Source organism: Capra hircus, chromosome 14 (genome assembly GCF_001704415.2).
Source record: "Capra hircus breed San Clemente chromosome 14, ASM170441v1, whole genome shotgun sequence".
NCBI lineage: Eukaryota > Metazoa > Chordata > Mammalia > Artiodactyla > Bovidae > Capra > Capra hircus.
The window spans coordinates 65,547,452-65,573,889 of NC_030821.1; the positions used below are offsets into that span (position 1 = coordinate 65,547,452).

Here is a 26,438-nt window from a genome sequence, read left to right on the forward strand (position 1 = left end):
CTCAGACAAAAATATGTCTCAATATATCCCAAATATTTCAATCACACAAAATGAATATTTAAAAAATTGACATAATTTACATTCTCTTTTTTTGTACTCAGTCTTTGAAATGCAAGAGTGTATTTTTTACCAAAATGGATGGTAAATCTCAATTCAGATAAGCTATGGATATTTTAAGTGTCATATGTGGCTGGCTAGTAGCCAGCATACTGAATGTTGTGTTAAGTTGCTTCAGTCATGTCTGACTCTCTGCGACCCTTTGGACTGTAGCCTACCAGGCTCCTTTTTCAAGGATTCTCCAGGCAAGAATACCAGAGAGGATTGCCATTTCCTCCTTCATGGGCACTTCCTGACCCAGGGATCAAACACACGGCTCCTACATCACAGGCAGATTCTTAACTGCTGAGCCACCAGGGGAAGCCCAGCATACTGAATAAAACAGAGCTAACATGATTTAAAAAACACAGAGAACTTAGGATATAAAAAATGATTGGTTTGCATGCCCCTTCAATATGTTCTAGTCACTTTATCAAACATTGTTTTCTACCCTACAAATATTGCATTGTTAGAATCCAAGCACTGAATTATTCATTTACCCCCCCATATCCGTAAAATGGGAGTAATTTTTGCCCTGTTTCTATGATTATTGTGAAAAATCAAATGAGCTGATTTAGTATGTCTGAACTTATCCTACAAGCAGTTATGAAATAAGTTAACCTTTAAATTTTCCTGAAGAGTTCTACAATAAGAATATTTTTATCATTATAAACAGAAAAAAAAATTTCAGTGAAAAAACAATTATTTCCTCAAGTCAGTGTTTACCAAGCAGCATTTTGGTTTTATAAGAAAACATATGCTCTGGACTTCCCTGGAGGTCCAATGGTTAGAAATTCGCCTGCCAATGCAGAGGACATGGGTTCAGTCCCTAGTCTGGGAAAATCTCACATGCCATGGGGCAGCTGGGCCTACCAAGCCCATGTGCTGTGACTACTGAAGCCTGTATGCCTAGAGCCCGTGCTCCACAAGAGAAGCTGCTGCAGTGAGAAGTACTGCAACAAAGAGAAAACCCTGCTCACCACAGCTAGAGAAAGCCCACATACAGTAACAAAGGTCCAGGGCAGTCAAAAATATATAAATTAAAAAAAATAGGTTCTAACCACAGTGAAGTTTCAACTGCAGATATTTCACACAAGAGTTATTACATATTAAGGCTTATATATTAAACTGGTATATAATTTTTAACTAATTTTTTAATATGTGCCAAGCTGTACATATTCCCAAATTATTCATTTTTCTTTCTACTTAAAAAAGCTGGCAGTTTTAAAAGAATCAATAAGCACTTACCTGTTGATAGCTCTATTACGGCTCCTTTTTCTTCTCCTCTCAAACTGCTGTTCATCTTCTGAAGAAGAGGATGAAGTAGAGTCACTACTGTGGATTGCATGCCTTCGCCTAAAGAGGTAAACTGAAATCATAATGGAAGAAGGCAGGAGAAACATACAACACAAATATCAGAAATACCTAAAAATACCTAGTGATCCAAAAATGTTTATCATAAAATTAATGTATTTGCTGAATCAATGAAGTGAGCTTTGTTGGTTCAATCTTTTGAAGTAAATAAAAGACTTGGATAACTGAGAATGGAAAAGATAGGAGGCTATAGGCATCATTAAGACAAAACATGGTCCAGGCAGAGTGACTTCTTATCTTAATATAAGTCCGGTACACTCAAAGAGAAGGTATGATAAAGAGGGTTTTGCAATCTTTGGGAATGTAATTTTAGAAAGTATTTTCAAGATTATACTATATATAACTTACATTTGGAAGGGAATCACCTATTTTGAAATGTCAAATAATATTCAAAGGAGAACAAGGTAATTTTTTTTTCTTAGAATTTTTAATGTAAACCAAAGGGGATCAAGAGGGATCAAAAAAAGCTAAGAAACAGTGGGAAAACAGATGGTATTTTATCTATAGTGTATCTTCAACTCTAAATTCACAACTGCCATTTAATGGTTGTGTAAACGTGGATTAGTTACTCAACCCATATAAGCCTTTTTTTTCCTACTTACAAAAAAAAAAAGATAAAAATAATCCAAATCTTAGCCTGCTTGGTAGTATCAGATGAAGCACCAAGTGTTACAAACTCAAAAAAGTTTTTAAATCACTTCTACCTTTGGACAGTTGCAAACGACTCACGGAATAAAAGCAAAGAAATCTGGCTGGGAAAACTTTTAATCATTCTGTTGGCTCAGGGTGGACAGCATTTCCTGAGTCAGAATACAATCATGGTTAAGTAGGTATGTCCAAAAATACAGAAGGTCACAATCTATTATCTGAAAATTGAAGTCCAGAATCTTGTACCTAGAAAAACCCTGAAAACAAGTTTTTCCATTATTCACTTAGCAGCAAAACATGACCTGAAATGTCACAAATGCAATTCACAGTCTCTATTTGTCCCATTTACTATAATTATTCATATGTTTTGCTATAAAATTAATACATTTGACTATACATGGGGGGCCCAGACACACAAATGTTAATGTTGCACATTATGATTGTTGTATATTATCTTTATAACTCTACCCCTGGCCACAAATCTGAATGCTGAAACATAAACAGCTCCAGGATTTTGATACTCCTCCACCATCTACCCACTCAAACACGCCCAAGACCTATTTTGTGATCTGCCTGAAACTAAAAATATCTAGTACAAGTCTATAATTTTATATGGAAAACTTATTTAATACTACCATTAATTAATATTATTAAGAGACCCTCACAATTACATAGTACACATAACTGTTTGTGAATTCAGTAGGTATGCACATAATTAAGACTAACAATTAATAAAAAGGACTAGCATTTACTGTTTCTTGTACCCGGCAGTTGACATATCTCATTTAAACAGTTACAACTCTGGACAAGTACATATTAGTAGGCTCATTGTATAATCAGGGCCAATGTGGCTCACAGTTCAACTAATCTGCTTAAAATATCAGAATTAGTCAGTGACAGTGTCAGAATTCAAAACCTTCGTCTATTTTTTAAAAAATGGTTCACATACTGTACACTACCACACTGATGATCTCCAGTTGTTTATTTCATAAATCAAAAAAGTTATAAGCAAACCACAAATTCTTGTGTATTGACACAGTTTCCAATGTCTGATTTGCAAAGTAGGGATTACCTTTAACCATTAAAGTACAGTAACAAATGCATATAGTACTTAACATATGCCAGGCACTATTTTAAGTGATTTACATGTATTAACTCATCTAATCTGCAGTATTATGAAATAGGTGCTATTGTCTGCATTCTACAGATCACAAAGTTAAGCACGGATAGGTTAAGTAACTTGGAAGAGGTCACTAATAAGTGGTAGAGGTGAATTCACAATCTAGGCAGTCCTAGCTCTTCAAAATTACACTACACTGCACAAAGTCTATTTCAGTTGAAAAAAATTCTAAACACATATAACCCACATTCACTCTTTTTCTTTCTTCCTATTTTACTAAGAAGTTTTGAAAATCTGACACAGACAGCACTGGCCCTGCACTATGAATCCAACTAGAACTTCTAGAAAGGTCAGTTCTAGTTCCTCGACAACCAGTAAGGTATACTTTGAAACACTAGTGAAGCAATTGTGCTGTTTATGTTACCTTCTTGTTTAAAGGTGGTAGGTTTGTTTCAGAAACTGCAAACTGAGGCTAGAGAATAAACCTTAGATGATGAGAGGTCAGCAATCACAAGCAAGAAAGAAAAATCCTAATTTAAGGCAGCATTTCTGAAGCTCTGCTGTACTGTAAGTATGCCAAGAGACCCTTGGAAGATCCTGCATGGTGGTTCAAGTTTCACTAAGAGCAAAGTTCCAACGATTCTTCGGATTTGTGTATTGTTTCCGTGCCTAAGCAGGATAGGAACTATAAACAGAGGCTGATCTCTTCAAGAAAAAGTAAAAAAGCTAAGCAAAATGACTACCATTAAAGCTGTCAGAAGAAATGAGATGTTAACTCCACCCTGGCATAGAAAATTCAGAGAAAAAAAGGGTTTATAAAGGGCTACATTCAAAACATCTGGTAAAGGTGTAGAGAAACTGAAACTCTCGTACACTGTGGGAATGTGAAGTGCAGCAACCATTTTGGAAACATCATCTGGCAGTTCCTCAAAACATTAAATATAGCTAGTATCTGATCCAGCAATTTCATTTCCAGGTATATATCCAGGAGAAACCAAAACATGTCCACACAAAGTTACACGTGAATGTTCCTAACAGAATTACTCATAATAGCCAAAAAAGTAGAAGCAACCCAAATGTACATCAACTAATAAAGGGATAAACAAAATATGGTACATTTATACAAAGGAATCTTTATTTGCCAATAAAAAGGGATGAAGTGGGACTTCCCTGGTGGTCCAATAGTTAAGAATTTGCTGGCCATTCTTGTTTCTCTTGAAAATGAATTTTGCCTTTGACCAAAGATTCACCTAGGTAGGGATAAGCATAAGTGTTGCTTCAATTTTCTGAGGTCTTGTGAGATAAACAAGATCAACTGAAAAAAAAATTCACCTGCCAATTTAGGGGACATGGGTTCGATCCCAGGTCTGGGAAGATTCCACAAGCTGCAGAGCAACAAAGCCCATGCTCCACAACTGCTGAGCCCTTGTGCTACAACTAATGAAGCCCGTGAGCCTAGAGCCTGTGCTCCACAACAAGAGAAGCCACCACAATGAGAAGCCCATGCACCACAACTAGAGAAAGCCCATGGGCAGTAATGAAGACCCAGCAGAGCCAAAAATTGGGGAAAAAAATTTTTTTAATAAAAAAAATTAAAAAAAAAAGAATGAAGTACTGATATATACTACAATGTAGATGAACCTCGACACTGTTTTAATAAGCAAAAGAAGCCAGTCACAAAAAATTCCACTCATATGAAATACCCAGAATCTATAGAGACAGATAGTAGACTAGGGTAGCTTAGAGTTGGAGGTATTGGAGTGATAACTGAAGAGTACAGGGTTATTTTTTAAGGCAAGAATTTAGCTATATGGTATGTGAATTATATCACAATAAAGTTGTTATCAAAATGAAAAAGTTGAAAGGGAGTTATCAAAACCAATACAAAGGTCACTAATGTAACTCATGGAACAGCTAAATCTCTTGCTTCATACTTCAAATGTGTCAGAATCCACCACTAGTCTGAGATCCAAGGGCAGGAATTCTGGCTGAGCCATTTTCATATCCATAGTATTTGGCACATAGTAGTACCCCAATATTTGTTAAATAATAGGAGGGGGGAAAATCCTGTACCCGAGGAGTTACACAGTAACATCAGACACTCTGCACAGAGAAACAGTATACCCTGTGAACTAAATAAGGGAACTCCAGCACCAAAGAAGCAATAAAAAGGAAAGACCCACCTGCTACCCACTGCAAGCTGGTGACTACAGAGGTCGTCAGTCAACAATCATGTTATTCCCAGAAATATAAACCCATTAAATATGGGAAAAGAAATTAAATTTCAAAGTAACTGCTACCCTCTCACTTCTGTTGGCTCAAACAGAGGCCTGTTCTGTGAGTCAGGCAGCCGCCCTGGATACTATGCTAATGAGGACTCCAGTGCATACTATACTTTACTCTCCTTTTCTGAGGATCATTAAATTTCACTATCAAAATACTGGTCTTTAACAATATCCTACAGGGCCTATGAAAAGTACCGACAGTATGGGCACCTTTCAATTTATCTCTGGCAGCTCCGACAGGTTGTCTTTCTCATCCTCTATCCTTCTGGGCTGTGGTTGTATGAAAAGGGATGAAGAAACAAGAAATCCAGAATGTATACTTATGATTTTGAAACTCTAAAAATGAAATTAAGAAAAATATGAAATTCTACTTGTGTCCTGCCTTTTTAGGCTTCCCTTATAAGCTTCCTCATTCATGAACTACTATAATGCTACTATTACCCAGAAAATTCTATTGCATCAGAAAATCTTCTGTTACTCGGGAGAATGAAGAATTAATAAGAATTACCTCCTCAGACTTAAATATGACAGACAGACAAGCGATACGACGCAGAAGGAAAAGAAACCCACAAATAATCTTAATAGTCAAAGAAAATTAATGTTTCCTACTACGTAAGAAAAACAAATTTGCCAAAAAAAGACGGGCAGAGTCGTAAGAAGTCTAAAAGCTATGTAACTTAGAATTTGTCATGGTTAAGAAAATATGTCTGGGATAGTATGTAAAGACTATCACAAGACTAAACCTATACTCTAACTTAATGTGAAAATTAAATGAGACAGTGTATGTAAAATGCTTACATCAAGCCAGGAATGCAGTAAACACCGAAGCGAAAGTAGCTCTCTATTATTACTGTGGAACAGGTGAATAAACTACCTTACCATGGCAGTTATTAATAATTCCTATCAGCGAAAGCAAACTGAAAACCAGTCAGTAGTTGTGGAGTCTGAAGTGGTAAAGCCCTGAAGACACAGGGCTAACTCTCCAAAATACACAATTCTAGAATTCCATCCTGATACACCCAATCTTAAGGCTCCAGAATTCTACTCTAATACAGCCACAATCATATCATAAATCAATCACTATTTCAGAACCAAACCTGTTCATTCGTTTACAATAAGGACTTCTTGGTCCCGCAGAAGACAATCGATATCTTGGTCTCGCAGGAGAAGCTGGGCCAGTATAAAATATTTTGGGCTTTCTCTGATGACGAGGTTCTAAGAAAAAAATTATATGTACATGACACTTCAATATGTATAAACACAATTCTCCTCTTCATCTAAATACTTACAAAGGTGCTGTGCATGTGCACATGCTAAGTGGCTTCAGTTGTGTCCAACTCTTTGCAACCCCATGGACTGTAACCCACCAGGCTCCTCTGTCCATGGGATTCTCCAGGCAAGAGTACTGGAGTGGGTTGCCATGCCCTTCCTTTCATGAAAATACTATTAATAGCATGTATCTACTAGAGTATATTTTACTGTTCGTGGTTTAAATCATTTACGCCTGCAAGGCTGCTACTGAATGTATGTGTGCAGGACAGACAACAACCAACAAAAACACACACTGACCACAAACAACCATTATGATTATACTGATGCATAATGGCTGATTATCAGTCATATATATATACAGACACACATATATATGTACACACACACACACACACGCACAGACATACATATATATACTTTAAAGTGTTGAGGTACAACTTTAACATAAGTCAAAAGTGGTCCTATTTATACAAACTTATAAATTAAGTACAAAACTGTGAAAGCTAAAATAACTAAAGACAGACATGAAATTTCAAAGTCACCCAATTATTTGCTTTGGTCAAGGCTAACATTTAATTTTTAGAAGATGTAACATCTTAAGTCGGAAAGAGAAAAAGAAATATTGTATAAAATTGCTTATTGCTTATCAAGAAAAATGGTACAGATGAACTTATTTGCAAAGCAGAAACAGAGATACAGAGGTAGAGAGCAAACTCATGGATACCAAGGGAGTAAGCAGGTGATGGTGGGATGAACTGGGAGACTGGGACTGACATACATACACTACTGTGCATAAAATAGATGACTAATGAGAAATTGCGCATAGCACAGGGAACTCTATACCCAATGCTCTGTGGTGACCTAAATGGGAAGGAGATCTAAAAAAGAAGGGATATATGTATAATTGATTCACTCTGCTATACAGGAGAAACATAACATTGTAGAGTAACTATACTCCAATAAAATTTAAAAAATATATATATATACACACACACCAAGGAAAAGAAAAAGAAATAGAAAAAGAAAAAGAAATAACTTCTTGCACATTTTGGGTAAGTTACGAAAAACAACAGCCATGAGTATTCCGTAAAATGAAAACTTGAAAAATAAGAATGACAAAGGAAAGGCAGTAAAGATAAAGGTAACCTAACTATATATTCTCCTGGAAAAAACTTTAATAGACATGTCTTACTTTCCAATGGAGCCTGATAGTAAACAGTAGCCTTTCTCTGTCTAAGATAGTATCGCTTCTGGTTATCTTCTTCAACGTCCTCTTCATCTTCATCTTCATCGTCATCATCATCTTCCTCTTCTTCATCATCTTCATCTTCACCATCATCATCTTCATCTTCTTGGTCTTCACCCTCTTCAGATGACTCTACAAATTAAGAAACATTTACTTTCAGGCTTCTAAAGACCCTCCTTTTAAAACTCATTTACTTCTAGATTGTCCAAAGAATCTTTAATTCTGCAACATTAAAGACTAAAGATTTTGAAAAATGAAGTAAAACACTGTAGAATTAAAAATAACTAGAGCAAAGAAAAAAGCAGTTTAAAGGCCACTGTCACTAAGTACCGAACTAAATGTTAAAGTATTACTGCTAATTCATTAATATAGTGAACTTCTGTCCCTGAGTTACATGACATGTAGTCTACTTAAAGATAATGTAAAATACCCTCAGCAAACATTTAAAACACATTTCAGAAAACGAATTTTCATTCAAGAAAATTTCTAAGAAATTGCAGCAATAAGTTCTAAAGAGAATAGTAAAACCTGGCATGAGGATATAGATCAGTAAAAGAGCATTTAATGGCAGAATAGTAAAACTTAACTTTAATCAACTTTTAACTAAGACAGGTAGACATATGTTATCTGTAGATATATTACACAAGCAAACCAGTTTCATCTGTTTTAGAGTTGTTTATTTCAAATATATTCCCAGCAAAACACATTATCCTTTTATCTCCCTTACTTTCACTTTTTTCTGACACTATAACCAACTCCCTAATTTATCACAATTTACCATACATGTTATAGCTTCTGAATAAAGACTATATCCTACTAAATAAAAAGCATTGAAATTCAAACCCAGAAGACAGAACAAGAGGAAAAGACTAACCCACACTGCCTTCTTGATTGTCAGTTGTTTCTTCATCAGTTCTTTGAATATCTTTTTGTTTTCCTCTTGTGTACATGTTAAGATTTCCCTAAAAATGTTTAAATAAAATCCATTATTGTTTAGTATGTTTATTTAAAATAAATCCAGTAGGACCTTCCAACCTTACTTGAATAATGAAGATATTTCTAGTTATAAACTCTTACAACTCCAGTAATAACTCTGCTGCTAAGTCGCTTCAGTCGCATCCGACTCTGTGAGACCCCACAGATGGCAGCCCACCAGGCTCTGCCGTCCCTGGGATTCTCCAGGCAAGAACACTGGAGTGGGTTGCCATTTCCTTCTCCAATGCATGAAAGTGAAAAGTGAAAGTGAAGTTGCTCAGTCATGTCTGACTCTTAGCGACCCCATGGACTGCAGCCTTCCAGGCTCCTCCATCCACGGGATTTTCCAGGCAAGAGGACTGGAGTGGAGTGCTATTGCCTTCTCCAAGCAATAACTCTAGTGACTGATAAATGCTGAACAAAATGAATAATTTAACCAAAAGAAAGGATAGGGATCACAGAAAAAAGGTTAAACTGGAAATTATGAAATCATCCCCTTAATGGAAGAATATATTTACTTCTTCTGTTTCATTAAATACTTCCAAGTCTTCAAGTTTTCTCATTCGCCGTCTACGCTGCTTCTCCATATCATCCATTTTTTGAAGCACAGCTTCAGCAGTGCTTAAAAAAAATGATACAAACATAAGCTAAAATTGTAAAGAGTAGTATATATATATTTTAAAAAGTAGTATGTTTTTAAAAACTTAATTTTTCTTCCATTATATTCTTCAACTGCTGGAATTTTAAATATCTTTATAAGAAGCACTGATTTACTACTATAAAAATTTTAGCTATTCTTTATAAGAATTTCAATACAAATATAGTTAAATGCACATACAGAATTATTACAAAGTCCTTTAATGATCACTTTATACTTTACATAAACGGAATGCATTTAATATTCATGCTAGTCAAAATTTAGTCCCCAACGAAAAGTTTTTGTCAGCTAAATCATGTTCATCTACATGAGTCTTACTTACTTTGTTATAAGTTTGTCAAACAGCACAGACTGGTTCACACTACCGTAGCGGCTTCTGATCCTACAACTCCGGCGAACTTCAACATCACCGTTCTCTTCATGCAAGTGTTCTGTTTTTTGAACTATGTTTCTAGTCCTCAATGACCGAGTAACTGCAATTGCTTTGTCTTCACAGATGTGTACATAAAAGTAAACAGAAAGATTTGAAATAACGGCATTTATAAAATAATGCTAAAGTGAACAACTGAAGAGCTATACTTTCATGTAACAAAGTTTTAGTTTCTTGAACTTTCCCTTATCTTACGTAAAAATAAACAACACACACCTACCATAAGTCCAATCATACCACTCTCAAGAGAAAAACATACATATATAAATAATACAAAGACTTGTATATAGTGTTTGAAGCAGTTTTGTGACAGCCCCCCAAATGGAAACAACCCAAAACAGATGTCCATCAAAAGACAGACAGACCAATTGCAAGAAACAACCTAAGTGTCCACCAAGAGGTGAATGGATAAAGAATATGTGGGACTGGGAACTTCCTGGTGGTCCAGTGGTTATCACTCCACACTTCTACTGTGAGGGTCTGGGTTCAATCCCCAAGCCCTGGTTGGGAAGCTAAGATTTCACAAGCTGTGTGGCATGCCACCACCCCCACAAAAACAAACCCAAAAAACAAACAAAAATCCCCCACAGAATATGTGGAATATGCACACAACAGAACAGTGTTCAGTCATAAGAAGCAGGACATCCTGCCATTGGCAGTAACATGGATGGACCTTGAAGGCATTATACTAAATGAAGTAAGTCAGAGAAAGACAAATACCAAATGACATCACTTACATGTATGATACAGGAACAGAAACTACAATAATGGTTACAAAGGACTGGGTGGGGAGTAAGAGAAAGGAGAAGATTGTTGGTCAAAGAATACAAATTTTCAGCCATAAAATGAGTAAGTTCTGGAGCTCTAATGTACAGCAGATTGATTATAGCTAATAATACTGTGAAGTGACGTCGCTCAGTCATGCCCGACTCTTTGCGACCCCGTGGACTTTAGTTTACAAGGCTCCTCTGTCCATGGAATTTTCCAGGCAAGAGTACTGGAGTGGGTTGCCATTCTCTTCTCCAGGGGATCCTCCCAACCCAGGGATTGAACCCAGGTCTCCCGCATTGCGGGCAGCCGCTTTACCGACTGAGCCACCAGGGAAGCCCTACTGGATACTTAATGTTGCCAAGAGAGTGCGGCTTGAATGTTCTCAGCAGTAAGAGAAATGGGAATTACATGATATGATGCAGGTGTTAGCTAAAACCATGATAATCATCATTTTGTAATATATAAGGATCGAATCAACATTCCTTGTACTCCTTAAATTAACACACTGTTATATATCAATTACATTAAAAGAAAGCTAAGAAAAAAACTGTGGTATATCCATATAATGGAATACTACTACTCAGCAACAGAAAACAACTCTATGAATGATTCTCAAAGAAAGTATGCTGAGTAAAAGAAGCCAGACAAAAAGAACACATACTGTATAATTCCATTGATATAAAGCTGTAGAAAATACAAAACTACTCTACAGTGGCAGAAAGCAGATTGGTGGCCACTTAGGAACCCTGGGGCATGGAGGGCATGGAGAGGAGCTGGCGAAGCCAGCACTGATTATAAAGGGGCCTGAGGAAATTCTGGGAGGTGGTTATCTTTACTACTTTCTCATGGTGATGGTTTGACAGCACATACTTGCATCAAAACCAAACAGATTGTATACTTTAAATATGGACAGTTTATTGTATGTACCTCAGTATGCTTGTAAACAAAAATTGAACATTTAAGAAACTTTAAATGCCTTTAACATTACTTACCTTCTTTGCACTCTTCTTTTTTTTTATCAGCCTGCTGTCTGGCCAACTGCCTATATTAAAAAATATATTAAATAACTCAAGATAATTGAAATGATTTTAAATCCTGTATTTCATAATATTATAAACTAGGACAATGGAAAAATATGTTTATATAAGTTATGGCTAAATAAAGGCTAAGAACCCTGTTGTGAAATTCAATGATATACAGTTGTCCCTCAGTGTGAGGAAGGGATTGGTTCTAGGGTCCCCCGTGGATACCAAAATCCAAGGATGCTTAAGTCTCTTAGAATTTGCATATAACCCATGTCCATCCTCTTGTATACCTTGTCATCTCCAAATCACTTGTAATACCTAATACAATGTAAATGCTACATAAACAGTTGTTCAGTTCAGTTCAGTCGCTCAGTTGTGTCCAACTCTTTGCGACCCCATGGACTGCAGCATGCCAGGCTTCCCTGTCTATCACCAACTTCTGGAGCGTGCTCAAACTCATGTCCATTGAGTCGGTGATGCCATCCAACCATCTCATCCTCTGTCATCCCCTTCTCCTCCCGCATTCAATCTTTCCCAGCATCAGGGTCTTTTCCAAGGAGTCAGTTCTTCCCATTAGGTGGCCAAAGTATTGCAGCTTCAACATCAGTCCTTCCAATGAATATTTAGGACTGATTTCCTTTAGGATTGACTGGTTTGATCTCCTTGCAGTCCAAGGGACTGGAGATATCAAGGGAACACTTCACGCAAAGATGGGCACAATAAAGGAAAGAAATGGCACGGACCTAACAGAAGCAGAAGATACTAAGAAGAGGTGGCAAGAGTATAGAGGAACTATACAAAAAAGATTACAACGACCCAGATAACCATGATAGTGTGATCACTCTCCTAGAGCCAGACATCCTAGAATGCAAAGTCAAGCGGGCCTTAGAAAGCATCAAGACGAACAAAGCTAGTGGAGGTGATGGAATTCCAGTTGAGCTGTTTCAAATCCTAAAAGATGATGCTGTGAAAGTGCTGCACTCAATATGCCAACAAATTTGGAAAACTCAGCAGTGGCCACAGGACTGGAAAAGGTCAGTTTTCATTCCAATCCCAAAGAAAGGCAGTGCCAAAGAATTCAAACTACCGCACAGCTGCAGTCATCTCACACACTAGCAAAGTAATGCTCAAAATTCTCCAAGCAAGGCTTCAACAGTTTGTGAACCAAGAACGTCCAGATGTTCAAGCCGGATTTAGAAACGGCAGAGGTATCAGAGATTAAATTGCCGACATCCATTGGCTCATAGAAAAAACAAGGGTTCCAGAAATACATCTACTTCTGCTTTATTGACCACACCAAAGCCTTTGACTGTGTGGATCACAACAAATTGTTGTGAGTGGTAAATTCAAGTTTTGCTTTTTGGAACTTTCTGGAATTTTTGGTTGGAAAATATTTTTGACCCAGTTGATTGAAACTGAACACGCAGAATCAGTGGATACAGAGGGTCAACTGTATGCATTAAGTCTTAAACAAAATTAATTAAACCACAGTATCTTACTTAAAACATGAAATCCTTATCCTAAGTATTTAGGTATAACTGAACTGAGTAGTGGGCAAAGAGAAGACAAGGTGTTTTATACAACAAGAATATAGTGGTCCCACATCCTTGAGGACCTAAGAACACATCATAGAAATTAGTGACATGTTAATTTTCCTCTAAGAACATGTGCTGGCTACAATCTTCACATGACATGCATTATCATTCACAGGTAGAACAGTCACATTTGTGAATCAGATATCCCATCTACAAACTGACATACAGAATCTGCTGGATTGGAAAGAACATCTTCCAAAGGCTTTTAAAAAAAGTATCTTCCTCTCATTTTTCCCCAAACCCACTGAAGCAAACAAAGTATGTCTCATTCATTCATTATTTTTAGGGATTCAATTTTCCATACCTGGATAGGGTATATATTCCCTGATAGCTCAGTTGGTAAAGAATCCACCTGTAATACAGGAGACCCTGGTTCATTTCCCAGGTCAGGAAGAACCCCTGGAGAAGGGAAAGGCTACCCATTCCAGTATTCTTGGGCTTCCCTTGTGGCTCAGTTGATAAAGAATCTGCCTGCAATGCGGGAGACCTGGGTTTGATCACTGGGTTGGGAAGATCCCCTGGAGAAGGGAAAGGCTTCTCACTCTAGTATTCTGGCCTGGAGACTTCTATGGACTGTATAGTCCATGGGGTCTCAAAGAGTCGGACAGAACGGGACAGTGTGACTTTCACTTTCATTAATCAACCTATAAATCAAGCTCTTTGCAAGTGGGCTGGTTATACCCTTGGAATTTCAAATACGACACTTTAAAATAAACCATCTTATTCTAAACCATCTATCCAACTAACTCACGCATATCTTCATAACAATGTAAGTCATCATTACACTTCCTTAACGCTTTTGGAACATGCTTTAAGAATGAAGAACAAAAAGAAACACTCTTCAGCAATCCATCTACAGATCAAGGGCTAGTTTGTTGACAGGTTCATAGAGTCTCCTCATGGAAGAGCCCCTCTCTCCATACCATGTAGGTCTACACTTCTACAAACAAGGCCCCCCTAATAGATGCTAGGGATACAAAGACTAAAGCAGTGTCTTTTTCCTTTTTTTGTCTGTAGAGGAAGGGAAGCAATTTCCTACTTGCAGGGGTTGCTATACCTTTTCTTAAACAGCTAGATAATTAATATTTTTGGCTTGTCAGCTGTACAGTTTCTGTCATAACTACTCACTAAAGTAGGAATGCAGCCCTAGACAGAATGAATGGGCATGGCTGTGTTCCAGTGGAAATATTTACAAGAACAGGTGTCTGGACTTTAGTCAACTCCTGAGAATATGATGAAAGCTATGGGTCTTTTCTCCCTAGAAAACTGCCTATACACATGTAAGTTTAAAACATTATTTCAGAGTTTTCATATGCCACCTGAAAAAACACTATTAGTGGACCCTAGTTAAGAACTTTAGGACCAAACAAATATATAGTCTTCCCTCAAGTCATAGTTACTCAAATCTTTCCGTATTATTCTAACAACCTTGGTTCCCTGGTCTTTGGAGTCCAAATAGACGGAAAACAAAGGGTTAGCGGGTAAAAACACACAGAAAGACGTAAAAAAATTATTATAATCAGCAAACTGGAAATAGCAAACAGTCATCCTGGTAAGAAATAGGAAAACTAGATAAAGCAGAATTCAAAAATACTATAGGCCATGTTATCTAAGTCTTGTACAAACAGATCCTGATGTAATCTATCTAAATTACAGCCTTTGGAATAATGATCTGAATACAGGGAATTCTTTTAAAGATAGGAATTATCCTCCACAGGAAACATATAAAGAGCCAGCCAACAAGCACAAGAAAAATTATTCAACATTATTAACCATCAAAGGCAGGCAAGTCAGAACCACGAGATATTTCATACCCGCTAAAATGGCTAAAATCAAAGAGACAAACTATGACAAGTGTTAGTGAGGATGTAGACAAAGTCGGATCCTCATACAGTGCTGGTGAGAATATAAAATGGTACAGCTGCTATGGACAACAGTTTGGCAGTTCAACATTAAAATAGCTACCATTCAACCCAATAATTCACTTCAAGGCATATACCCAAAAACCAAAACTCTATGTCTATATAAATATCTGTACACCAGTGTTCATATCATTCAAAATAATTCAAAAGGGTAAATAATTCAAATGTTCATCAACTAATGAGTGGATAAACGAAATATTCATATAATGAAATCTTATTTGAGAACAAAATGAAGTGCTAATAGACACTACAATATAGATAAACCTTCAAAACATTGTATCAAGTAAAGGAAGCCAGACACAAAAGGCCATTGTATGATTCTGCTTGTATAAAATGTCCAGAATAGGCAAATAGATAGAAAGTAGATTTAGAAATCTAAACAGAGATAGAAAGTAGATTTGCAGTTCCCAAAGGGCTGGGGAGGGAGGGATAATGGGCATTGGGTTTCTTTTTACGGTGAAGAAAATGTCTTGAAATTAGATAGCAGCAACACTTGCACAGTACCACTAAATATTCTAAAACCAATGAATTACACTGAAAAATCATGAATTTTATGGTATGTAAATTGTATTTCAATGGTTATTTTAAAATAATAAAAAGAAAGGAATTCAATATATTTTAGGAAGATTCTAATTTAAAACACCAAGTCACTCATTTTTAAATCAAGATTAAAACAGCATTTAATACATTCCTTTAACATCAAGCACTATGTTTTACAAACTTGAGTAACGTACAAAGCCTTATAAAGATTTTGAGGATTTCCTATATTAAATTTTTTATGATTATGTACAACCCAAACTAGATATAAATTCATTTAAGTTTTATACAAATAAAACTATGAAAACAACCATCAACAAAAATATTAACAGAATACACTGGAGGTTTCCTGACACAAATTCTATTTGCTGTGTGAATGTAATTCAGATTGCTATGGGTTTCTCTTGAGTTTAGCATGTTACCTATCATGCTTGTTGTGTATCTGGATGACTCAATTCATCCTCTTCTCTTACCTAAAGGGCTCTAAACCTTCATCTGAACAGCATGTATGACATCACATCACATAGCTTTCTCTTAGAAGCAGATGCATCTTTATGTATCAAGGTCAGACTGGGTTCTTATCTCATGACCTTGAGATAACTAAAGCAGTACTACTACTGCTGCTGCTGCTGCTAAGTCGCTTCAGTCGTGTCAGACTCTGTGCAGACGGCAGCCCACCGGGCTCCCCCATCCCCCATCCCCAATTTACTTGGTGCCAATTGTAAACATAAATGTAGAGCCTGAAATTGTATGGCTATCCTTTATAAGGCAGCAAGTTAGATGATTTAGAACATTTATTTTTTTCTTCAGATCATGAAAGAAATCTTTAAATTCTCATTGAGAATTTATGGACCCTCTCCTCCCAACTTTAAGAAGACAAATTTTAGAAATAGTGGGGTAACTTAAATTGTGTTTCAATGATTCTAAAAACTGTAACCCCCCCCCATTTTAACATCCCCCAAATTGGGATGTATATTATAACTGATGGTATGTCATAGTTTTAATTTTCAGTGTTTTTTCCTTTCTTACTGTCTCATAAAATAATGTTGTATGTTTCAATTGTTGCTACCTTGGATTCCATGAAATACAGTAGTAGGTATTCCATGAATGTGCTCAGTCATGTCCAACTCTTTGAAACCCCATGGACTGTAGGCCACCAGGCACTTCTGTCCATGGAATTTTCCAGGCAAGAATACTGGAGTGGGTTATCATTTCCTTCTTCAATTCCATGAACAGTAGATGAAGTAAGATGCAGATTTAAATATATATAATAATAGACCAAGTAAATAATTGAAAAATAACAGTAACAAAGAAACAAACTTAAAAGGGCACAACCTCACTTATCTGGAGAATCTGTTAAACAATAGAAGAATAAAAAAATTCTACTTGAGAGTAAATAGGCTTACATTTTTTATGAGAAGAACTGATGTAAAATTAATTATTTCATCAAAACAAATTTTATTCTAATTGGCACCTCCCCCCATTTGTATTAAGCCCACCAAAATGGGGAGAAAAGTGAAGGTTCTGAGCTAATTAAAGCTAGATTTAAATTTTGCCTGGGCCAAGTAAACTCAAGCTCCATAAAGTATATACTTCCTAACTCACTGAAACTAATTCCTTGAGTATTAAAATGGGATTCATGCTATCTACCTCAGGGTTCCTGAGAAATATTTAAATATGTATAAAGCCACCTAGTTCCACTGAACAAATCAAAAACTAAAAATAAAGGAAAAACATGTTCTGCCTCCTTTGTGAAGAGTTTTAGAAGCATACCAACAGAGATATTCATAAATGACTTTGAAATGATGAAAAACTTTTTTGACAGCAAGCAATCAGAAATACAAATACTATCTCGAATAAAACCTTTTTACATATGCTTCCCAGGTGGCGCTAGCGGTAAAGAACTTGCCTGCCAATGCAGGAGTTGTAAGAGACCAGGTGTAACCCCTGGGTTGGGAAGATCCCTCGGATCTTGTCTGGAGAATTTTATGGACAGAAGAGCCTGGTGGGCTCCAAATGATCGTAAAGAGTCAGAGGTGACTGAAGCAACTTAGCATGCAAAGCACAGGCTCTGAATCAGAAGCATATATCATAAGCAAGTTACAGTCATAAAGTCTCTTTAGATTACTCTAATACCCAGAACTGATTCTGTATCAACCAACCTTGTCAGCTGCACTCACACACATAATAGATACTGCCTCTGAATAAGAAAGTAACAAAGCTAGTACATATTAAATTTTTAATTCAATAATATTCATTTAGTACAATTTCATTTCAAATAAATTTCATTTTATAACTTGAACTCTTGATCAGTTAAGAACACACTTAAAAATTAAATGCAAATCCTAAATTAATACTTTAAAATTATTTTGAATTAACATTCAAGCATCTTGTATTACCTTGTAAAATGTCTGCCATTAGCATGTTTCTCTGTTATCACCGTATTCTTATCCAAACTAGAATCTGAAGAATTCTGTGCATTTTTCCTCAAGGACCTTAAAGTACGTGTCTGGTGGTAGGTTTCAACTTCCTTAACTGAAGACCCATCCTTCAAAAGAAAAAATGTAAAAAGCCATTTAAGTTTTTTTCTTCAGTCAAATATTCCAGTTAAACTCCTAAGACTTCTCTCTGATTAAAAAGTTTGTAACAACTGCTTTTGGTACAGTATTATTTTTGCATCTCTACAAGAAACTAAAATAGTTAATATTTAGAATAATCATTTTATGATAAACAAGTATGAATAATGTCTATAAGGTGGCTAATTTCAGATTTATTAATGGTTTATAGTTCTATTTGATAACAAGTAGTCTAGAGTGAAATTTTCTGCCACTGATAAAAAGTTGTACTAGTTCATAACAGTAAGTACTCTTTTTTAAGACTACAGAAATTAGAAAGATACACATACAAACCATGGAACCACTGGTGGCAACTTTAAAATAACTAGACAATCAGAACTTTTGGCTTCAGAAGCAATTTTGGCTTCAGTGACAAAAAGGAGTCATTACTATCTCACACAGTTTTAGTCAGATAACGTAAAAATGAATTTAAAGACTGTTTAAACATGTTAGTTGTTCAGTTATTAAGTCGTGTCCGACTCTTTATGACCCCCATGGACCATCCAGGCTCCTCTGTCCATGAGGTTCTCCAGGCAAGAATACTGGAGTGGGCTGCCATTTCCTTCTCCATTAAATATATTAATTTCTTGTAAAAGCCATAGAGCGCCAGGTAACTTTGTTTTTGCTCAAGAGAGACTCTAAGTTAGTGGGCTGGCTTTATAAGCTACAGAGGTTCTGTCATAAAGTGTTCAAGATTTCATACATGCCTCTTAGAAATCACATAAAGGATATTTTTATATTAGAAGAGAAGCAAATTTACCTAGCAACTCTATAATCCTAAATTTTACTACTCTAAAAATTTATAATTTTAGAAAAACAGGCATTTATTTTTTTAAACGAAACATCATTCCCCCTATGCTTCTTAGGCTGGCTTTATCTGGTCATTTCATTATGTTTTACTAGGATATTTTGTCATTTAATTTTGTTTCAGGAAGAACATTTGATTGGCTCACAAGTAAGAATATTTATATCATAAGGACCTGTGTAAGAAACTGACATGCTCTTAAAGGCATGAGAGGACAAGTTAAAAATTAAGTTCTTTATAAGATATTAAGTGATACGTCTGAGTTACACACTTTTATCAATGTGCCCGTATTTTAAGATGTCTGAAAAAAGAACGCCTATGCATTTAGATAAGTGCATTATTTTTAAAATGAATACCTACATCTTATATGGATGTGGTGTAACATAAGACTCCAAAAAAATATTGTTTAAGGGTATCTATCTTCAGTCTCTCAACTTCCATATGTACTTTTCCTTAAAATGGATCTAAGAAAACACCCTAACACAAGGCATCCTCTTAAATTTACCTTTCTCCCGTTTCACAAAAGAAAGTCATCTCTCTCACCCATTCTGAATCTTACTACTATGGGCTGCTTCAAGGCATTAAAAATCTTCCAAGAGCCAAACACAGAAAAACACTAATGTAGGTGTTAAGAAAATGAATGACTATGCTAGGCAACAAATCCTTTCCTTTGTTAGATGGTTCCAAATCTTTGCTTTTAACAAAATTGAAAGGAGACCTAATCAAGCTAAGAGACCATTAAAAACGTTTGGCAAGTGATTTTCTGCACATAAGCCAGCAAAACTGAGTAGCACTGCAAACAAAACTCCTTTCATTACTATCTATTTATTTATATGAACAATGTTTCTCAGCACTTACCTTTACAAAAACAATGAAACAAGATGCCAAAACACTGTCCTCAACAATAAATAAGATCTATCCACAGATACATAAGCTAACTCGGTGGGCAGGGAGACTTCAACCACATGATATCCTCATAAAATATTACTTCCTATGTTTAATCATTTTAATAAAAAATATTTTTGGTTGTTTTGATAACCTGAATACTAATAATTATGATAATTCAATGCACAAAAATTTTATTTCTTGGAGCTTTGTCACGGAAAAGTGGAAAAAATCCAAATTTTGTTTTACAAGTATGAAAGGATAATTAACAAATGACTTTCAAGCATGAAAATATATCAAGATAAAATGCTGTTAGTTAAGTGGAAGGGAAATAAAAATTAAAAGAGAAAAGAATCAAGGTAAAATGTCTGGCTGCTAAAAGAGCTTGTTCATGTGTTAACTTTTAATGTTTCAAGACAGGTACCAAATAACTACGATTTTTAGATTCCAGGGGTTACTTATAAAAGTGTGATACAATAGTTTTATTTTTTAATGTCAACTTTAAAAAAATGACAGAAATTATCTCCTTTGTAACTATTTAAACTGATGTAGTGAATGGGGAGGACCTTAGATGGCAGCTTAAAAATGTAAGAGATTATAAAGCTAAAAAAATTTAAAAACTCAGAAGAAAACATAGGGAAAACTTTCATGATATTGGATTTGACAACAATTTCTTAGGACATCAAAAGCACAGATATCAAAAGAAAAAGATAAGCTGGACTTCATCAAAATTAAAAAAACTTTTGTACAAAGGACATTATCAATGAAGTAAAATGGAAACCCCTGGAACTAGAGAATATATCTGCAAATCATGTATTTGACAACGACAAAGGACTGATACCCACAATATATAAAGAAATTCTATACTGTCACAACAATAGAAAGTTAAAAACAGGCAAGGGACTTGGATGGACATTTCTTCAAAGAATATACACAAATAGCCCATACACACATGAAAAGATGCTGAAGGTAACTTGTCATAAGGAAATGGAAATCAAACCCAACGGGGGATCACACCAATTAGGAAGACTGCTGCTGCTGCTGCTGCTAAGTAGGAAGGCTATTACCAGAAAAAAAAAAGAGACAGAGAGAGAAAGTAAGTGTTGGCAAGAAAGTGAAGAAACTGGAACCCCTGTGTATACTGTGGAAACTAATACGGCAATTCTTCAAAAAAAATTAAACACAGAATTACCACATCATCCAGCAATGCTGCTTTTGGGCATAATACTCAAAAAAAGTGAAAACAGGGGCCTGAAGAGATATCTGAACACTCCTGTCCATAGCAGCATACTCACAATAGCCAAAAGGTGAAAGCAGAGTTCATCAACAAATGAGTGGATTAAAACAATATATAGTACACACAATGAAATGTTATATAGTCAAAAATAAAGGAAATTTTAACACAATGAAATAACATGAATGAATATACTATGCTAAGTGAAATAAGCCAGTCACAAAAGAACAAATATTGTAGGTTTCCTCTTATGAGGCTCCTTGCCAGGGGCAAATGGAAAATGGAGAGTTAGAGTATGTGTGTGTGATCTTCTGGCCACTTGGGCAGGATCTCAGTTCTCTGAACCAGGAATTCAACCTGGGCCACTGCAGTGAAAGCGCTAAGTTCAAACCACTGGACGGACCACCAGGGAATTCCAGAGAGGGTTAATATTTAATAAGTACAGAGTTTGTTTTGGAAGATGAAAAATTCTGGAGATTGAGAGTGGTGATGGGTTACTGAATAATGTTAATGTACGTAATGTTACAAAACTATATATTTAAAATGGCTAAAATGATAAATTTTGTTATTTATATTTTATTACAATAAAAAAAAGTAAATGTCACCATATTTCTGGGAATTAAAAAAGAAAGGTTTCTACAGAAAAAAAGGAGGGGAGTGCTCAATACTGGGAAAAAAGATTCCCTGAGAAACTCAGAAGACTTAACCTTTAAGCAGTCTAAGTAAATCTGTGATTTGCAGAGATTGGCTTAGTTCATTGTCCCTAAGTAAGTACTAAGCATCAAGAAAGGCTCTTAACAGCATGGAGAAAAAAACCAGTGTTTTGAGAATCACCTGTACCTGGGCATACACTAGGGAATTTAAACATATAACTTTCAAAAATGTTCTTTATAAAAGCAATATAAAAATAAAAGTAATGTGTGCCCATTACAAATGGAAAAATTAAGAAATGTACAACTATAAAACTATCACCCTCAATTTCAGTTATCCACAGATAGAAATGGGTTAACCTTTGGATACACAAACCATTCTTTTCTTATGCATACACATTCATACAATTTTAAAATTGAGCTAATATTATTTATGCTTTGTAACTTTTTTCTAGTGATACGATCATTTTCCCAAGTCATGAAGTACTATTCTAAAAATCTTTTTAGATGAATAAATAGTAATCCAGCCATTACATGAATCTATTTAACAAACTGTTTAACAGTTACTTTACAGGGGAAACCTGGCACTCAGCAAGTGCTATAAACCTAGCAGCTACCAATATTATAATCTTTTAACTGGTCTTCAGACTCCCAGATTTGTTGTCTATAATCCATCTTAAACACTATTTTATCAGATCCCTGATCTAAAAGTTGCAACTTCTAAGCCTAAAATCAAGAGCCAGCCCAAAACAAACTGATAAAAACGGACTATCTATTATTGTCACAAAACAAGTAAACTCTCACAAATGCAGAACAGCCAACTCCAGGGAGTAATATTCACCACTACATGTCAAAATCTATCCATGCTTTGAGATACTTCACTGAGCTGTGCATTTCTCATTATGTTGTGATATGTTTCAAGTTTTAAAAAATCTCCCATGGGTTGTATGTATCAGTGTCAAGTCTCGGCTATCTTTCCAGACTTCTAAATAAACGTACAATGAAAAAAAAAAAACAACCCAGTACCTTCTACATACTACAGTGTGTTTATTTTACCTAATAACATACAGAATAAAATGTACACAAACACAACCTAACCCTACTACCCATCCTTAAATGTCTCTTCAGCATGAAAAACCACCCTAACTTTAATGAATTGAAGAGACTCAGCTCTGTGAAAGCCCAGAAGGACAATGGCTAGCCTGACTCCAAAAGAAAGGGGCATCTAAACTTACAAAGTTTAAGAAAATAAAATCAAAGAAACAGATTTAAAACAATAACAAAATATTTTCTGGGAACCCATACAGGTCAGGGGGAAAAAAATCCTTAAGCCCAGTTGAGTGAGATCATATTTAAAACGTAAAAGCAAAATGTGGTTAACAGGTAACTTTATCTTTAGAAACTGGAGGTCAACCTCCAAGATCAGATGAAGAAAAATACAAGTTAACGAATATGAATAAATCCAACCATCTTCAAAAAGAAATCTACTCCAAGAAATGCTGTCAATAAAAGCATGAATGAGACTAAGAAATATTCAAGTACAATGAGTGGATCAAGGAAGTTTCTGAAATGCATGACTGATGTAAAAAGCACACTATAATCAAATCAAATCCACTGAATGTAAAGTCCTGTAATTAGAAAATATTCCAATCACAACGGTATATTTCATTTTTTTGTATTGGTAAACTTCCTCAGCATGAATATATTACCCCTCAAGACCCAATCCCATGCTCACTAAATAACCCTCTAGTTACAATCTATCCTACGGAGGAATACTATGTCTCAAAACGGTGTAATAATCCCTACTGGAAATCCTAGCTGGGAAAAAAATATCTTTTCTACCCTTCGACAACAAGCCGAGTGCTAGCTGCTCAACCACCACATACCACTGATACAGCAAGACAATCAACAAAATATTAACTGTGCAGCTAATATGCTCTAGGTGTTAGGAGTATATACTGCTGAACAAAAGTTCAAAATCCAAATCCCTATGGAGTTCCATTCTGATTTGGGGAGAGAGAAGAATATTTTAAAAGTAGGAAATTATACAATATTTAGAAGGTGGTAAATGCTAGGGAACATAAAACAGAGCAGAGCAGCCTGACGATGAGCAGTTTGCAATTTTCAGTAGGGTTGTTAGGACAAGGTAGTTAGCAAACACTTCAAACAAGCTACTTCATCCAGGTTCTCCTACATGGGACTTGCAGCGCTACTTCTTCATATAAAGGTGAACTGAGCAAGTTATTTAAAGTCTGTGCTGCAGTCCTCTTACCTGTTAAACAAGGATGCCTATCTTATAGTTATGAGGAGTCAGTTAATATTTGTAAGATTCTTGGTACACATTAAGTACTATGAGTTCTGAGTTGTTGTTGCTTTTAATTTTAAAAAATGTAAAAGGTAAAGGAATATCTGATGTAGATATCCAGGGAAAGAGTATTCCCAACTGAAGGTAGAGCAAGTGCAAAGGCTCTGGGATTCAATGAGCAGCTGGGCCAAAGTGGCTGGAATAGACTGGGTTTTTCAAAAGGAAGAATGGAAGAGGATGTCATCATAAAGGGAAGGGAGCAAGGATGTATAGGGCTGTTTCTCAACTTTTACTTTATTTAGATAGGGATTTTTGAGCAGAGTGATCAACTGTTACGACTTAAGCTATACTGAGAACTCAGACTTTCAAGGGAGGAGGGCATTATATGTAAGGGTGGCAAATAGGGAGGCTAGTCAAGAATCTATGTTAATAGCCCATGGGAATTCACTGGTGGTGCAGTGGTTAGGACTCCATGCCAAGGGCCTAGTTTCAATCCCTGGTTCTAAGACGCCACAAGCCAGCCAATGTAACAACAACAACAAAAAATCTATTTTAATAATCCAGGCAAGAGATAACAGCTTGAATCAGCAAGGCAACAATGGAGCAGCTGAGTAGTAGTCAGATTCTGAGTATATTTTGAAAGTGAAGGCAACAGAATTTGCTAATAGGAACTGACAGAAGAGTAAAGGATGACTCTAAGGTTTTCAGCCTCAGAAACTTCAAGGGAAAAAAAAGTGCCTCATTAAAGTTGACTGAGGTCTTAACAGTTGACAATAACTGAGTCCTATTTATCAGCCAAGTGTCCACGTAATCGCCTTACGTGCATGATCATATTTAATTCTCATTATCCATGTGGTGGGTTTCACCCCCTTTCAAAAAGTACAGAAACCTGCTGATATTGGTAAGCTGATGTTCAGAAGTTTTTTTTTTTTAATTAATTTCTTAATTGCTTAAGTATAGTTGATTTACAGCGCTGTGTTAATTACTGCTACAAAGCAAAGTGACTCAGTTACACATAAACATACACATCCTTTTTTATATTCTTTTCCATTATAGTTTATCACAGGAAGAACTAACAGTTGTTTTAAGTGCCAATATTACTTAACGACTACTCAATACATCATTTCGGTCACAGGAACTGGAACTGTCCTGAAGATAATAAACACTCAGTATTTACTGAAATTAATTAGTTCTTCTGAACAAAGGTTAATAAGTCTTTGCAACCCCATGGACTGTAGTCTACCAGGCTCCTCTGTCCATGCGATTTTCCAGGCAATACTGGAGTGGGTCTCCATTTCCTCCTCCAGAGGATCTTCCTGACCCAGGGATCGAACCCAGGTCTTCCACGTTGTAGGCAGACGCTTTACCGTCTGAGCCACCAGGGAAGTCTACTCAATACATCATTACGGTCACAGGAACTGGCACTGTCCTGAAGATAATAAACACTCAATATTTACTGAAATTAATTAGTTCTTCTGAATAAAGGTTAATAAGTGACAGAGTTCACTGAAGAAGTGTCCAGCCTCCCTAGATCTCCAACAACTTCAGCCTGTGACTGGGAAACGGATCCTGAAAGTCAGGAAATTAATTGTTTTTTCAATTCAGAATCACAATGTCAGAGTCTGAATGGGCTCTTTCATTCCCCTCGGTTAAGAAGTAATTCTGATGAGGCCTCGACAAGAGATTCTGACAATTTCATATCCCGATCTCTCCCTTACCTATGTTCTTCACTCTCTCCCACCACACACACCTCCCCTCAGCTTTAGTCTGACTTACCAGTTCTAACCCTATCTCCCGTCCTGTTTTTCCCACCCCCATGCCTACCCTTCGCTTCAACAGAACTAGACTACTTTCTGCTGCCTTAACTTTGCTATGTACTGTTGCTTCCTCAATTACTGTAACATTTTGTGAATGCGGTCTCCTCCATCTCTCTCTCTCAGCAGCTGGGGGTGGCGGAGGGAAGGTGGAGGGACTTTCTCCCTCCGACTTA

General features: G+C 36.1%; 1 protein-coding gene across 3 annotated transcripts in view; it reads right to left on the reverse strand.

The window, feature by feature from the left end:
• ATAD2 (ATPase family, AAA domain containing 2) overlaps positions 1 to 26,438 on the reverse strand; it is a 77,907-nt gene that overhangs the window by 38,214 nt on the left and 13,255 nt on the right. For all 3 annotated transcript variants that reach the window (XM_018058538.1, XM_018058537.1, XM_018058536.1), the window contains exons 2-9: positions 18,354 to 18,502; positions 11,868 to 11,917; positions 9,997 to 10,162; positions 9,535 to 9,637; positions 8,916 to 9,003; positions 7,988 to 8,173; positions 6,621 to 6,738; positions 1,345 to 1,452 (exon numbers count right to left, since the gene is read on the reverse strand). In XM_018058538.1, the coding sequence (XP_017914027.1) occupies positions 1,345 to 1,452; positions 6,621 to 6,738; positions 7,988 to 8,173; positions 8,916 to 9,003; positions 9,535 to 9,612 (578 nt within the window). In that variant the 5' untranslated portion in view covers positions 9,613 to 9,637; positions 9,997 to 10,162; positions 11,868 to 11,917; positions 18,354 to 18,502. The remainder of the gene's footprint in view (positions 1 to 1,344; positions 1,453 to 6,620; positions 6,739 to 7,987; positions 8,174 to 8,915; positions 9,004 to 9,534; positions 9,638 to 9,996; positions 10,163 to 11,867; positions 11,918 to 18,353; positions 18,503 to 26,438) is intronic.